The sequence below is a fragment of the Hemiscyllium ocellatum genome, chromosome 13, assembly GCF_020745735.1.
Source record: "Hemiscyllium ocellatum isolate sHemOce1 chromosome 13, sHemOce1.pat.X.cur, whole genome shotgun sequence".
NCBI classification, from domain to species: Eukaryota; Metazoa; Chordata; class Chondrichthyes; order Orectolobiformes; family Hemiscylliidae; genus Hemiscyllium; species Hemiscyllium ocellatum.
The window spans coordinates 32,991,895-33,008,479 of NC_083413.1; the positions used below are offsets into that span (position 1 = coordinate 32,991,895).

At 40.6% G+C, this 16,585-nt stretch overlaps 1 protein-coding gene across 1 annotated transcript in view; it reads left to right on the forward strand.

Annotated features, from left to right (window-relative positions):
* Positions 1-16,585, forward strand: part of prss56 (serine protease 56) — a 69,574-nt gene that overhangs the window by 22,315 nt on the left and 30,674 nt on the right. Inside the window, exons 6-9 of the mRNA XM_060834444.1 lie at positions 5,954-6,140; positions 7,147-7,255; positions 10,842-11,001; positions 14,599-14,741. Of these exons, the coding sequence (XP_060690427.1) occupies positions 5,954-6,140; positions 7,147-7,255; positions 10,842-11,001; positions 14,599-14,741 (599 nt within the window). The remainder of the gene's footprint in view (positions 1-5,953; positions 6,141-7,146; positions 7,256-10,841; positions 11,002-14,598; positions 14,742-16,585) is intronic.

The window sequence follows — 16,585 nt, forward strand, 5'->3', positions numbered from 1 at the left end:
CAGATCCCTTTTAAATTTTGTAACTGTACCAGCCTCTGCCATTTCCTCTGGCAGCTCATTCCATACTTGCAACAATACCCTCTTCATGAACAAATTGCTCCCTAAGTCTTTTTCAAATCTTTCCCCTCTCACATTAAAACTATGTCCTCTAGGTTTGGACACTACTAGCCTGGGAAAAAGACCTTGGCTATTACCCCTAACTATGCCCCTCATGATTTTATAAACTTCTAAAAGGTCACCCCCCCCCCACCCTCAGCTTCCAATGCTCCAGGGAAAATAGCTCAGTCTATTCAGCCTCTCCCTATAGCTCAATTCCTCCAACCGAATCCAACCGACAGTCATCACAGGGATCTGTAGGGGAGCAACCAAAGAAGGTGTCAACAATGACCCCACTGGAGGGCCGCTGCCCTGGGCTTGACATGTATGCTCAAACTGTCAGGAAATATATAAATGCCAGATTCATCAGCCGTACCCACAAGGTAGAGCAAAACATCACCTGTTCACAACGCAATGCCATCCAGGCTCTCAAAACCAATGACAACATTGTCATCAAACCAGCAGATAAAGGAGGAGCCATTGTCATTCAGAATAGAACAGATTACTGCAAGGAAGTGTACCGACAACTGAACAACCAGGAACACCACAGGCAACCACCAGCTGATCCGACCAAAGAACACACCCGAGAATTAAACACACCGATCAAAACTTTGGATCCAGTCCTTCAGAGTTCTCTATGTGCCCTCATCCCATGTACTTCTCAAGTAGGCGACTTCTACTGCCTTCCAAAGGTACACAAAGCCAACACATCGGGACGTCCCATCGTGAAAGGGCAATGGGACCCTACGTGAGAATCTCTCCGGCTATGTGGAAGGCATCTTGAAACCTATTGTATAGGGGATCTCCAGCTTCTGTTGCGACACTACGGATTTCTTACAGAAACTCAGCACTCACGGACCAGTCGAACCGGGAACATTCCTCGTCACAATGGACGTTTCCGCACTCTACACCAGCATCCCCCACAGTGATAGCATCATGGCAACAGCCTCAGTACTCGACACCAACAACTGCCGGTCTCCAAACACCATCCTACAGCTCATCCGCTTTATCCTCAATCATAACGTCGTCACCTTTGAGAACCAATTCTTCATCCAGACACACAGAACAGCCATGGGGATCAAATTTGCACCCCAATATGCCAACATTTTTATGCACAGGTTCAAACAAGATTTCTTCTCTATGCAGGATCTCCAACCAACATTGTACACCAGGTACATTGATGACATTTTCTTCCTCTGGACCCAAGGCAAGGAGTCACTGATAAAACTACACAGTGACATCAACAAGTTTCATCCCACCATCAAACTCACCATGGTCTACTCTCGACTATCTGTCTCATTCTTGGACACGTGCATCTCCATCAAGGATGGATACCTCAGCACCACACTTTACCGCAAACCCACAGACAACCTCACAATGCTACACTTCTCCAGCTTCCACCCAAAACATATTAAAACAGTCATTCCCTATGGACAAGCCCTACACATACACCGGATCTGCTCAGATGAGGAGGAACGTGATGGACACCTGGAAGTACTCAGGGATGCCCTCACAAGAACGGGGTACGATGCTCAACACATCGACCGCCAGTTCCAACGTGCAACAGCAAGGAACCGTAATGACCTCCTCAGGAGACAGACATATGCTGCAACTGACAGGGTACCCTTCGTTGTTCAGTATTTCCCAGGAGCTGAAAAATTACGCCATGTTCTTCATGACCTGCAACGCATTATCAATGAGGATGAGCACCTCACCAAGATCTTCCCCACACCTCCACTACTTGCCTTTAAACAACCGCGAAACCTCAAACAGATAATTGTCTGTAGCAAACTGCCCGGCTCTCAGGACAACTCCATATAACCCTGTCACGGTGGACGCTGCAAGACGTGTCAGATTGTGGACATAGATACCACCATTACGCGTGGGAACACCTTCCACCTTGTACATGGCAGGTACTAATGTGACTCAGCCAACGTTGTCTATCTTATACGTTGCAGGCAAGGATGCCCGGAGGCATGGTACATTGGGGAAACCGAGCAAAGGCTACGACAACGGATGAATGGGCACCGCACAACAATCAACAGACAGGAGGGTTCCCTCCCAGTTGGGGAACACTTCAGTGGTCCAGGACATTCAGCCTCGGACCTTCGAGTGACCATCCTTCAAGGTGGACTTCGGGACAGGCAGCAGAGAAAAGTGGCCGAGCAGAGGCTGATAGCTAAGTTTGGTACCCATAGGGAGGGCCTCAACCGAGACCTTGGGTTCATGTCACATTACAGGTGATCATTGCACTACACACACACACAGATATTCCTACACACACATACTCTCACATACACATGGATACCCGCACACACTCTTATAGACACATACACTCCCACACTCACACATGCACCCCCTCACAGACTTAAGACACTCTGCACTCACTACACACACACACATACACTTTCTCACACTCACAACCCCCACCCCAGACAGATATACACACACAGACAGACAAAGACCCACATGCACACATATATTTTGTGGGGTGAATTTGTACTTGCAGAGTTACATTGTACTTTGCTCAAAAACTGCATGCATTCATGTAGAACTCTGAGCTCGAAAACTGCATGAATTTATGTAAAACTCTGTTATCTCATTTTTTCGATTAGAATCAATCTAAACATCATGGCATAGACAGAGAACACAGGGGGCCAACACCTTCATCATATTGTCTCGCTATCACCATTGTTAACAGCAATCCCGAGAATGCAAATTTTTTTAAAAAAGGTTTTGTGATTTACACATGAAAGAAGTGAAACTATCACTGTATTCTAACAGATGAAAGGCTTAACAGACAATCAATTTTTCAATGTATGATTTCAGTTACATCACACTATAAATTTTTGCTATAAATTCTATGTTACGATTGAGCCCTCCACAATCACCTGATGAAGGAGCATCGCTCTGAAAGCTAGTGTGCTTCCAATTAAACCTGTTGCACTATAACCTGGTGTTGTGTGATTTTTAACTTTGCACACCCCAGTCCAACACCGGCATCTCCAAATCATGGATGGTAGTGTATGCAATCATTGCCCTAGGACCATGCCTTGAGATGCTGATGTCTGGTGTCCAGGATGGATATCGGGGAAGCAAGTGGTGAGCTGGATTTGCCAAGTAACTGGTCCAACTTTTATGTTGGGAACTGTTGCCTTTTAATTTCTATCTGGTGGGTGGGAGAATGAGAAACTGCATATTAATGAGGTGAGATTAGATAATAATGAGAGTTTAATACATGCTAATACATGCAAATATGCCTCTCACTGCTCTCTAATGGAAAATCTCATCTCGCTGTTGAATCATCCTACCAAGTAATCACACTAAATTGTGACTTTTTTTTGGAATATCTAGTATTTTCACGAGTGCATTGGAAGATTGTATGTCCATTTAAAATAGAATTGTCAGGCTATGAGTATCTTTAATTGCTACTAATTCTATAACACATACTCATGAATATAATGTAATCTAGAATTGATTCTTATTACAAATATTCATAAGCAAACATTAAAACACACTTAATCCTCAACAACCCACAAATAGATAACAATATCCTAGAATTCTTAAGTTAGGATTCTGTGTGCTGATAATGTTTAAATTAAACAAGTTGGTTTCAGCTATAATATCCTATTAATATTGTTAGTCTGAAAACTCTTCAGGAGAGAAGGACTGTTGCAGGGCCCGTACTAAAAACAACAAATGCTGGAGATCATAGCAGGTGATCACAGCATCCATAGAGAGAGAGGTAGCTAACGTTTTGAGTCTAGATGACTCTGTGTCAGAGCTGAAGTTAAACGTGGAGACAGCAGCATTTATGCTCTTGTTAGGGGTTGTGAGTGGGTGTAGAGTACTGGGGAGAAAGGATGTTAATAGTTTAGATTAATGTGATCAAAATGTGAGAATAGCAGAACAATAATGTGTCAAATTGCCAGACTTGAAAGAACAGACAGTCCTACTCATGTGGGGGAGGGGAGGGAAGATATGGTGACAAATAATGTAACAAGTAAAGCTAAAAGAAAAGAAAGAAATGGGAGTTGGTTTACAATTTGTAGATGTTGAACTCAATATTAAGTCCAGAAGGCTATAAAGTTACCACTTTTCAGAACACCTCCTGTCTGTGCACAATCATGACCCTGAACTTCCCGTAGCCGGTCATTTTAACACAGAGTGGGCTCACATGCCCACTGAGGAAAAAGGGTTACATCCAAAATGTCAATGTCTCCACCTCCTGATCCTGCCTGGTTTGCTGTGTACTTCCAGCCTCCTGCTTGTCAACTTTGGATTTTAGAATCTGCAGTTTTTTTTTGTTTCTTTACTTGTCTGTCCTCGGCATGCCAGTGTTCCAGTGAATCATTGCACAAACTGGAGGAACAGCATCTCATCTTCAAATTAGGCACTTTATAGTCTTCTCGACTTAATATTGAGTTCAGCTTCTACAAATTCTGAACCAACTCCCACTTCTTCCCTTTCTTTTAGCTTTTAGGGGAAACCCACACCAACCAACCCCACCGCCCCATGGCCAAACACTTCAACTCCCCCTCCCACTCTGCCGAGGACATGCAGGTCCTGGGCCTCCTCCATTGCCACTCCCTCACCACCCAACATCTGGAAGAAGAACGCCTCACCTTCCATCTCGGAACACTTCCACCCCAGGGCATCAATTTGGACTTCGAGTAAAAAGTGAGGTCTGCAGATGCTGGAGATCAGAGCTGAAAATGTGTTGCTGGTTAAAGCACAGCAGGTCAGGCAGCATCCAAGGAACAGGAAATTCGACGTTTCAGGCCAGAGCCCACCCCTTTCCTGATGAAGGGCTCTGGCCCGAAACGTCGAATTTCCTGTTCCTTGGATGCTGCCTGACCTGCTGTGCTTTAACCAGCAACACATTTTCAGCATCAATTTGGACTTCACCAATTTCGTCATTTCCCCTCCCTCCACCTTACCCCAGTTCCAACCTTCCAGCTCAGCACTGTCCTCATGACCTGTCCCATCTGTCCATCTTCCTTCTCACCTATCTGCACCACCCTCCCCTCCTACCTATCACCTTTACCCCCACCTCCATCCACCTATTGCATCTCAGTTACCTTCCTCCTAGACCCACCCCCTCCCATTTATCTCTCCACCCCTGAGGCTCCCAGCCTCATTCCTGAAGAATGGCTTTTGCCTGAAAAATCGATTCTCCTGCTTCTCAGATGCTGCCTGACCTGCTTTGCTTTTCTAGCACCATCTCCAGCATCTGCAGTTCTCACTTTCGCTTGTCTGTTCTTTCAAGTCTAGTAGTTAGACACACCATTGTCTGCCATTCTTGCATTCTGATCACTTAATCTGAACTAGCAACATCTTTTCTCCCCCAGCACTATGTACCCCACCCCTGCCCACTAAATGTAGCAAATATGCTGTCCCCTATACACTTCACTTCAGCTCTTATGCAGTCATCTATACTCGAAACATTAGCTCGCTCTCTCCCCATGGATGCTGTCTGACCTGCTGTGATCTCCAGCATTTGTTGTTTTCAGTACAGATTCCTGCATCTGCAGTAATTTGCACTTGCTGCAGGACCCAGTCAGTATCTAGTAACATTCACTTAGTTTCCTTAATGATCTGAAGTGTTTCTGTTGATGTTATAAGATGACAATAGCTTCAACTGGATGCATTTACCTCACTATGGTGTAAAGATAACAGAACCAATAAAACAACATGAAACCAGCATATAAAAATGGGTTTCCATAATCTATGGGAGGAAGTAAGCTACAATTCCTTTACACTGTTGGGCTTTTTTAGGTGAGGTGGGGATGGGGTAATTTTTGTATTAGGATGCAGCATGTTTGATATGTTTATGGAAGTATTCTCTTCCTTTCAGTCACTTGTGGTCAGAAAGCAACGACGACTAATCACACTGTTGCCATGGGGAGGATTGTTGGTGGGAACAGAGCAGCTCCTGGGAGTTGGCCATGGCTGGTATTGTTAAAACTGAATGGGAATGTGATGTGTGGAGGCGTGTTGGTGCAGCATTCATGGATTATTACAGCAGCACATTGCTTCACAGGGTGAGATTGTTACTGATGCTATGAGAACAACCAGAAATAAATTTAATATGAATCAAAAGCTGATAAAGAACTATTATTTATTGATATCCTTGTAACTTTGTAAGTTGATTAATGTCATTTACCAGTTTAATGACATTAGCAAGTTTACATGGGGAGATGGTCTGGCTGGCACAGTTACCCGTCCAATGGAAATTTCCGAAGTTACTTACCCATCCTGGAGTCCCCAGGAGTTGACTTGGTCCTAGCTTAAACTACTGTGTTCAACAAGCAGCAAGAACCCAGACAAAGCCAACAGGGATCCTTTTTAATATATGCACGTGAAAGAAATGTGACCCCACTCCTGTTTTACTTGGAGCCATGAATGACATGGGACAATAAATTACTTACCAGGCCAACCCAGTAAACAAGTAGATTAGGGATCAAAAAGACAAGTTTACACTTTTTTGAAGCTATCCTGCTATGGATACATAATAAATATTGTGGCTGCCAAGGCACAATGTCTCCATGTTTTTCTTGTCATAGGACATCTTTGTCATGACAGATCAATCTTAGAGGGCAGTCTCTGGAATACATCAGTTGCTTCTTGTTGATTTTGCATGTGGCATCTAAATGAGTCCTGAGATTTAGAGAATATTTAATGTCTGAACATTCATCTCTCACTGAGGTAGACAATTCCCAAGGTTAACAACCCACTGATATCCCCACATCACAGTTCTAACCTGCTGTCTCCTTATCCCTTTTTTCTCGACTCTCCAGCAAGGTAAAGTGCCTTAGTATCTATATTGTCAACCCTTCTAGGAAGGCCATATATTTCCATAAGGGCATTTCTCCTATTCTTAAACTACAGCAAAAAGAGCCCTATTCTGTTCAATAACGTATATATCCATTTGTTCTATGATATGTCCAAACTTAATAAGTTCTCCATTGTCTGTCATGTAGTTGGGATATCCCAAGATTGTGAAAGGTGAAACATAAATGCAAGTCTTTTGTTTGCTTTTTCATTCAGGAACAGAAATGAGAATTACTGGCAAGTAGTCATTGGTGAATATGACTTGAAAAAGCAAGATACTGAGGAAAAAACTTTGCAAATCAACCGGATTATCACACACCCCAAGGTAAAGTGGTTCATTCAAAGTTTGCACCCTGAATTTTATTGACTTGAACGTTTATTCAATATTTGGTAGGAAAGCCTCTAGTCAGACATGGAGAAGAGGTAATTGGGAATAGCAGGATGGTTTTTGGAAATGCAGGTTCTGTGTCACTAATTTGGTTGAATATTTTGAAACCTTCATTAAGTTGTCAAATGATTGTAGCCCTACATCCGTCATTACTTCCATAATGTATTTGATAAAGCGGCCTTTACGAGGCTATTAAGGTGAAATTTCAGCTGGAGAAATTAATGGGCAGGGTTTCTTTCTGCTGGATAGGTTGTATTCTGGTAGTCAGAAGACACAGAGCTTTGAAAGCAGATTTGCAAATATAGCCTCTTAGTGTCATGGAGTCATAGAGACACCCAGTACGGAAACAGACCCTTCAGTCCAACTTGTCCATGCCAACCAACCAGATATCCCAACTTAATCTACTCCCAATTGCCAGTACCCAGCCCATATTCCTCCAAACCTTTCCTATTCATATATCCATCCAGATGCCTTTTAAATGTTGCAATTGTACCAGCCTCTACCACTTCATTTGGCAGCATATTCCACACATGCATCACCCTCTGCATGAAAAAGTTGCCCCTTAGGTCTCTTTTAAATCTTTTCCCTCTTACCCTAAACCTATGCCCTCTAGTTTGGACTCGCCCACCCCAGGGAAAAGACCTTGTCTATTTATCCTATCCACTCGAGGATCCCTGAGTTTTTTAACTGTAAAGAAAGTGACCAATCTGACCAATTTAATGGAAAATTTCAGTTGTTAATTAAGTTAAAAGGAATTGGGGAAATAAAATGCACTGCATGCAGAATTTGAATTAGTGATAAGACGTTAAAAGGAAACATTATAAAGAAAAGCATGGCACAATTAGGGACCTTTGAGGCTTTATTCTAAGAGAAACAACATTATCAAAGTGATGGTGCTTGATTTGTGGACATGTAATGAATAATAAAAGCTTTTTTCATTGCCAAGCATGCATACTATAAGTTTTAAATAGCAACACATTATATACACAGAGAGAGGAAGATCAGCCATGTTAGTACAAAAAAGGCCCTTTGAAAAGTTGAGAAGAAGACTTTGCAAAATAATTACACTATGTGTGTATGTTTCTTTTTAAGTCTTATTTGATTGACTATCCATATGTTACTGATGTGCATTAAGCATTTGGAGTAGAATGCTTACAACTATCACTGATTGACTATATCACTACCATTCAGTATCGAGAAAATACTGAAGGCTGCTGAACAGGATACAGAAATGAGGATTAGGTAGGTAAAAGCAATGTACTCACAACCAGTGTCTCCCAGCTGTTTGAAAAGTGGGCTTTAGGCCTATAATTGTTAAAAGTATTCCCATTGCACAAAATAAAGTTCTCCATGATTACAATTTACAGAACAACGAACCTGGGGAAACTTAATGGACTCAAAGCCAGCAAATCCCCAGGACCTCAGGCCCTTTACCCTAGGTTTCTATAAGTGGTGGATGCTGAGATGGTGGACGCAATAGCTATGACTTCCAAAAATCCTTAGATTCTGGAGCACTTACAGCAGATTACAAGTTAGTAAAAGTAATACCACTGTTCAAAGACAGAAAGGAACTATGGGCCCCTTAGCACTGATGTCAATCATTGGGAATGTGTTGGAATTTGATGTCTTAACAATACACTTAGAAGAGCATACTTTAGTTAAAATAAGTCAACATGGTTTTATGGTAGAGAAATCAGTTTGACAAGTTTATTAGTTTTGCAAGGATGTAACCAGTAAGATAAAGGGGAACCAATAGATGTAGCAAATGTGGACTTTCAGAAGGCATTTGATAAGGTACCACACAAAATATTAATACTCAGGGTAAGGTTTGTGGAGTTGGGAGTTATCCATGAATAGAGGATTGGTTCACAAACAGGAAATAGAAAGTAGAGATAAATGGGGCATTTTCAAGTTGGAAACTTGTGACCAATAGAGTGCTGTATGGATTGGTGCTGAGGCCTTTGTTAAATTTATATTAAATGCTTAAACTAAGAAATGGAGAGTGATGTAATAATGATACAAAGCTAAGTGGAGGCACAAGCTGTGTGAAGGGCACAAAAAATAACAATTTAAATAGGTGGATATGAGACAGATGGAATAAAATGTGGGAACATGTGAAGCTATCCACTTTGGTTTCAAAGCAAGGAAAGTGATTTTTAAAAGCCTGAACTTGTAAATGTTGATTTTCAGATAGAGTTAGATGTAACTCTGGCAAGGAATCAAAGAATTGGCCTTTATTAAGAGGGAATTGCAATGCAAGAATAGAAAGTCTTTTCAGAATGACACAAAGGTTTACTGAGACCATTACCTGAAAAATGTGTGCAGTTTTGCTGTCCATAATGAAAGGAGGAATAACACTTACCAGAGGCAGTGCAGCAAAAGCTCAACAAATTGGTTCATAGGATGTGACAGTTGTCCTATGATGAAAGGTTCAGTAAATTTGGTTGTTATTCTCTGGGGTTTAGAAGAGTAAAAGGTGATCTTATGAAGCACCTTGACAGGACAGGTACCAAACCAGGGGGCCAATCATTGAGGAATGATATGAGAGCAAGTTTCTTCACTGGAAAGGATGCAAATCGTATTGAATCTGTACTCAAGCAAATTGAATGCTTCATTACAAATATATCGAAGGCAAATAAAGACAGCTTTCTGGTCTCATTGGGAATCAAGAGATATGGGCAATAGGGAGAACACTGGAGTTAAATCTCAAAATCATCCATGTTCTTATTGATTGATTGAATAAGCTAAATGAGATGTATGGTCTTCCCTGCTCCTTTTTCTCATGTTGTTACTTTCTCATATTCTCATAAAAGGTCTAGGATGGCATATCTGAATTGGAATTTAAAAATGAAAGTAAGTTTGGACTTTTCATGACTGTTCAACCCATTCACATTGAGGTGACATATATGAGCGGAGCATAGATGCTCACCAGCGAAACTTGCTTTGAAAACATTATATTGACTGTCCTTGATTATTCCCAGAAACTTGAAATATTCACTCATTATCCATCACACATGATTCCATAATAATAACCATATCATATCCTCTATTATCTATGACCTTCTGAAAAACAAATGTAGTAATCTTCCACCTCAAAAGGTTTCCTAATTCATTGAACCCAACAACTGTGTATTGCTGTTCACCATATCGTTCAAGTTTGATGTTTTACACATTGAAAAATGTCTTCTACATCTTCACAACCCATTAACAAATAACTTACATGGAACATTAATTGAAGTCAAGTAGATTTCTGACTTCACCAATTACCTTGCTTTGAAAATTCTAAAGCATTCCAGAGATGTCAGGGCATAGACGTGCCAGCCAGGAGGGTAATTTTCAAAGCATACTGCTCCCATGTTTTCTCCCATTGGGCAATTGAAACTCCTTTCACAATGTCTGGATTAAGATTAATAGCATTAAAGCTAACTCAGAATGTGAGGAAACAGTTCACGTTCATGGAAAATGCTGAATTCAGAGTGAGATTCATCACAAATATTCAATGTTATATGTTTATTTATTCTAGTTTAATCAAAGGACATTCAACAATGACATTGCCCTCCTGGAACTGACAGAACCTATAACCATATCAGAGAATGTGAACTTTGTGTGTTTGCCAGAAAGTGTAGGAGAGCTTCCTCCTGGGACAATGTGTTACATTGCTGGCTGGGGGTCACTTTATGAAGGTAAGATGGAAAAGCAAGATCAAATTGTTGACAGACTGCTTTTGGTTTAATTCTTATCATAATCACTGCTGGAAAATGGGATTAGTGTAGTCTGACTTTTGTAGAACAGTACAGATGCAATGGCCCAAATGGCCTCCTTGTGCCATGTAAACATCTAAGGACTTACGAGTTTATTCTTCTTGTGCTGTACTGATTCAACAATTGCATTTAATAACATATTTGCTGTGTTCATTGTTATTTCAAAATCATTCTGTTAAGCACTGAAATTACAAATACCACTGGATCTGTTCAAATGTTTATTCTTAGTTATCACAATCCCATCCATGTAGTACCTGCGTCAGTCATTTGTTTGTCGTTGTGAAAGGACATTTTTTATATTAATTTTTATCCACAATGGTACACCCACTTACAAATCATACTTTTGCTGCATCAAAAATTATTGTTGAAAATAAAAGTTCATGGTGTTGAAGGCAGCAAATTGGCATGAGACTGGCTAGCAGGAAACAAAGTGTAGGTGTAAATGGGTCATTTTATAGTTGGCAAGATATAATAAGTGGGTGCTGCAAGGATCCACGCTGTGGCCTCAGCTTTTAGAATTTACATAAACAATTTGGATGAAGATACTGAAGGTGTAGTTGTTTAATTCTCTAAATATCTAAAAATAAATAGAAAAGTAAGTTGTGCAGAAGATATAAGGGTACTACAACAGGATTTGTGAGGTCATGTGAGTAGGTAAAGATTTGGCAAATGAAATATAATGTGATAAAATGTGAAATTATCCAATTTGACAAGAAGAATAAAAAAGCATATTATCAACATAGAGAGAGATTGCATAGCTGTGGGATGTAAAGGGTTCTGGATTTCCTTGTGCATAAATTACAAAGGGCTAGCGTGCAGATACAGAAAGTAATTAGGACATCCAGATAATAACCTAGAATGTTATTATTAGGACATCTAGGATAAATAATAACCTAGAATGTTATTATTTATTGCAAATGGAACTGAATACAAAATTTGGAAAGTCATGCTTTAATTGTACAGGGCTTTGTGAGACCACATCTTAAGCACTGTGTAAAATATTATCACCTTATTTAAAAATGGATGGAAATGCATTAGAAACAGTTCAGAGAAGATTTATTGGAGTAAGGCTGGGAAGGCAAGTTGTCTTATGAGGAAAGATTGGAGAGGCTGGGCTTGTATCAATTAGATTTTAGAAGACTTGAATGAAACATAAGATCTTGAGAAGTTTGACAGGATGCTAATGGAAAGGATGTCTTGTTTTGTGGGAAAGTCTAGAACTAAAGGTTACTGTTATAAAATAAAGTGTCACACATTTAAGACAGATTAGGACATAAATCTACCTTTGGAACTTTATTCCTCAAAAGGCAGTTTAAGCAGAGTCTATGGATATATTTTAGGCTGAGGTAGATAGATGTTTATTAAGCAATGGATGACAGGTTGTTATAAGTAGGCAGGAATATGGAGGTTTTTGCCTGAAACATCAATTTTCCTGCTCCTCAGATGCTGCCTGACCTGCTGTGTTTTTCCAGCACCACTCTAATCTAGACTCTGGTTTCCAGCATCTGCAGGCCTTGTTTTTAACTAGGAATATGGAGTAATCAGATCAATCGTAATCTTATTGAATAGCGGAGCAGGGTTAAGGAGCTGACTGGCTTACACCTTCCTCTGGTTCAAATGTTTATATGTTTATAAGTGCTATAAGGATTTGTACGTTATAACATAATTTTAAGAGTGGTATTCAAATAAAGACTGTTGATCTGCTTTCTGCCCCCTTCCTCATTTTTCCCCCTATATGTCAGTTGTAGTGTAACTTTGAACGCCCACCTTCCTCCTTCTCCCAACCCACCTACTCATTGGAAATATTTGTTTGCTTAAATGTGTGTTCTGATTACAAAAATATGTGAATCCTTGACATCATTAAAGTTGGTTATATATTAAAAGTGCCATGAACTGAAGGAAAATTTCTAAAAAAAACATTGCCAATACTTTTTGTCACATACTCTTCAGGATGCATGCAAGAATGGCAAATTTCAAATGACCACAATATATGTTGGAGGAGAAACTGACACTGACTGGATGGCAAATTGAATCTAATTGGCTGAGATGTTGCCATGGAGAAAGCAACAAGGAACCATAGGATTCCCAAGTTTATGCAATTCAGTAAAGGCAGAAAGCTTGAGCATATTATCTTTGCTTCCCAAATAGAGTCATAGAGTCACAGAGGTGTACAGCATGGAAACAGACCCTTCGGTCCAACTCATCCATGCTAACCAGATATTCCAACCCAATCCAATCCCACCTGCCAGCACCTGGCCCATATCCCTCCAAACCCTTCCCATTCATATACCCATCCAGATGCCTTTTAAATGTTGCAATTGTACTTGTCTCCATCACTTCTTCTGGCAGCTCATTCCATAAATGTACCACCCTCTGCATGAAAAAGTTGCCCCTTAGGTCTCTTTTATATGTTTTCCTTCTCACCGTAAACCTATGGCCTCTAGTTAGAACTCCCCTACCCCATCTCTATTTATCCTATCCATGCCCCTCATGATTTTATAAACTGCTATAAGGTCAACCCTCAGCCTTGGCTCCTTGCACATTATGTTTCCAGAAAGTATAAATGAGCCTGTTATAAACTCAATGGATTATTTTAAATTATAACTCTATTTGCTATAAGACTGGTCTTATTCACAATCTTGTTAAAACAAAAACACCATTTGCTCTCCTTGTCAGCCTGATGCAGAATTCTGGCACATCAAAGCTATCCTGCAGATCACTGTCCTGATCACACCATTGTTTGCTGTGAAATTATACAAATTTGCAATGGACCAAAAGGTTGCTTCTTTTGATGTGTATTCAGTCATCTCAATTTGCCTGGAAAGGCAAAAAAACTCCAAACTTTCCAAAAGATTATGCAAGATGTTCCATGCTGCTGCGATGCAAATGTTACTTGAATCAATGTTCCATTACCAGAATACTACCATCAGACCAAAAAAATGTTTTGCTAAACACACAATAGAGCCAGACCATATATATGAATTTCAGTGACAGGATAATGCTAGGTACTAAGAATGTACATCTTAATGGATGATTGATTGTTTGATTAAATCAAATGGAATGTTTCTTCAGTGGTAGGCATGTACAATACTCAACCAGACCATTTCACAAAACCGAAAGCAAAAGGTCGCCTATTAGATGTAAATCTGTACTTGGGCAACATTTGTTGAATACACTGGGACTCATTCTCTGCAAATTAAGGAAGAATGTTTAACCCTTGTGCCTTTTCTGAATTACCCATGAGTTATGAGAACACATAGTTCCCATTTTTATCTCCATAGTAATGTCTCCTCTAATCAACACCATTTTCTCCTGCTGTATGAGTTATTGTGATCATTTGAAATTTGATATTCTTGCATTTGTCTTTGTGAGTGCAAACAATCTCTATTTTTTTAAAATATTCAAGTTTTGTACTTACAACTAACTTCAGGAAAATTGTGCACCTGGATTGACAACACTCCAGGAATGAAACGTTAAAAATGTTTGTTGAATTTGGTCCTCTTTTATTCACATAAACAGATGGACCATATGCAGATGTGCTGGTAGAAGCAAAAGTGCCTTTGCTGGGTCAGAGTACGTGTAAATCTGCATTGGGGAAGGAGTTGGTCACCAACCAAATGTTCTGTGCTGGGTATCTATCCGGCAATGTAGATTCCTGCCAGGTAAGCTGTCAACCATCAAAATACAGGATGCTGGAAATGTGCAATAAAATCAAAAGCACTGGAAGTACTCAGCAGGTCAGGCAGTGCCTGTGGAGACAGAAGTCACACTAATAGTTCATCAATCTGAAGCATAAACTTTGTTTTTCCAATGATGCTGCCTGATCTGTTGAGATTTTTCCAACATCTCGTAGTTTTAGTTAAAATATCAAAAAGGTTGGTTCACATGTGACAGTGGAAGGTGAAAAGGATGTAACCACACTTTTCATTGCATTAACATTTTTTAAACCTGACTGTTAAAGAGTTAAATGGGATTAAAATGGATAATTCGAATGTGATGTTAGTGGTAACGCACAAAAAATCGGCCAAGTGGTCTTGTTTAACATTGAAGAATCTTTTCTAATTAATACAGATTTACGTATATGTGCAAGTCCAGGTTTTTGTCAAAATATAAAGAGGATTCAAAAAAGAAGGTTGATTGGATAAAATACTGTCCAGACTGGGAACTTTGGTTATTGGGAGCATGTATCAGCAAATAAAGGGCAAGCTCCCCAGGATCGATTAATGGATTGAAACTACTGGGAATGCACAGGTGCAAGTAAGGTGCTTCGTGAATTACTTGCCAAGTCACATGGTGAGCAAGGTGGGTCGAAGATTCAGATGCCAGTTGGACACCACTTCAGACACCACTGCTGCAAGCCAGGAATTTCCCCTCAGTCTGCCCAGAGATGTATCCTAAGAAATCTAAGCCAGCCTCCTGCTTCATCAAAGCTGGAGGATGTAGCTTGATGGTGTCACTAACAGAAGGGATGCTTTCTTTCTGGGTGACCACATTAGAAAGCCATTCCATCAGATCCATCCAAGCTGGGCTGAGATTGCAGCGTGGGTCAGTGCTACCGGCCCAATAAAAGGGTTGGAAAACATTACCACAAGAAAGTTAATGATCTCCTGTGCTACACAAAAGTATGTGGCACCATCTCTGTTACCTCACACCTACAGGGCATCACTTAGTCTAACTCTGCCACTGCACAGGCATCTCACAAATGGCCATAGCCTACAAGCCTTAGCATCACAGAAGTCCTCTCAAGGGTTCATACTCATTCAATCTTCTCAAACTATGAACCCTTCCTGCCCATAATGCTTCCAACAGATGGCTCATCACGTCACATGATTACATATTCTCACAACTGGCTCTTGCACCCATTCCCATCACAGTCGATCATACTTCTTATCTTTCCTTGCTGGAATAGCTGGCCCGCAATCAGGCCAAAGGAGCCTAGACTGGAAGAAGATGGTGGGGTCACCAGTTATCAAGTTTGAGTAAAGAGCTGTTGGGCTGTCGAAGAAAGACCAGAACCTTTCCTGTTGAAATGAGAAGATACCAATGGGTCAACAATCAAGTAAGCAAGGTCATGCTCTGCTCTTCTTGGATGAACACAAAGGCAAATACTTTGCTGTGCCTAAGCAATTCTGTATCTTCACTAACTAATACTTTGCATTCTCTTGTACAGGCACAAGTAACACCCAGGAATTCTCAATGTGTAAAAGACCATTGCCTGAGCCTCTCAGTGCCAGGTTCACCTCAGAGGAGGAAGCCTGTGAACCCTCAAGGATGCACTGGGATGACATTCATATGCAAATGCCAGCAACTCAGACTGTCACTTCTATGTATAATCTACCTAGATTAAACAAACTGGTGAGCACATCACTGACAGCTATCCACGGCCTGTGGTGGAATAAATATCCATGGTCTCTGACACTGTCGAAGACCAGGCATTTGCTCAGCCTCCTGATTTAAAATGCCTCTTTATATATCCATGACTGACAATGTGCAGGATCCAGGTTCC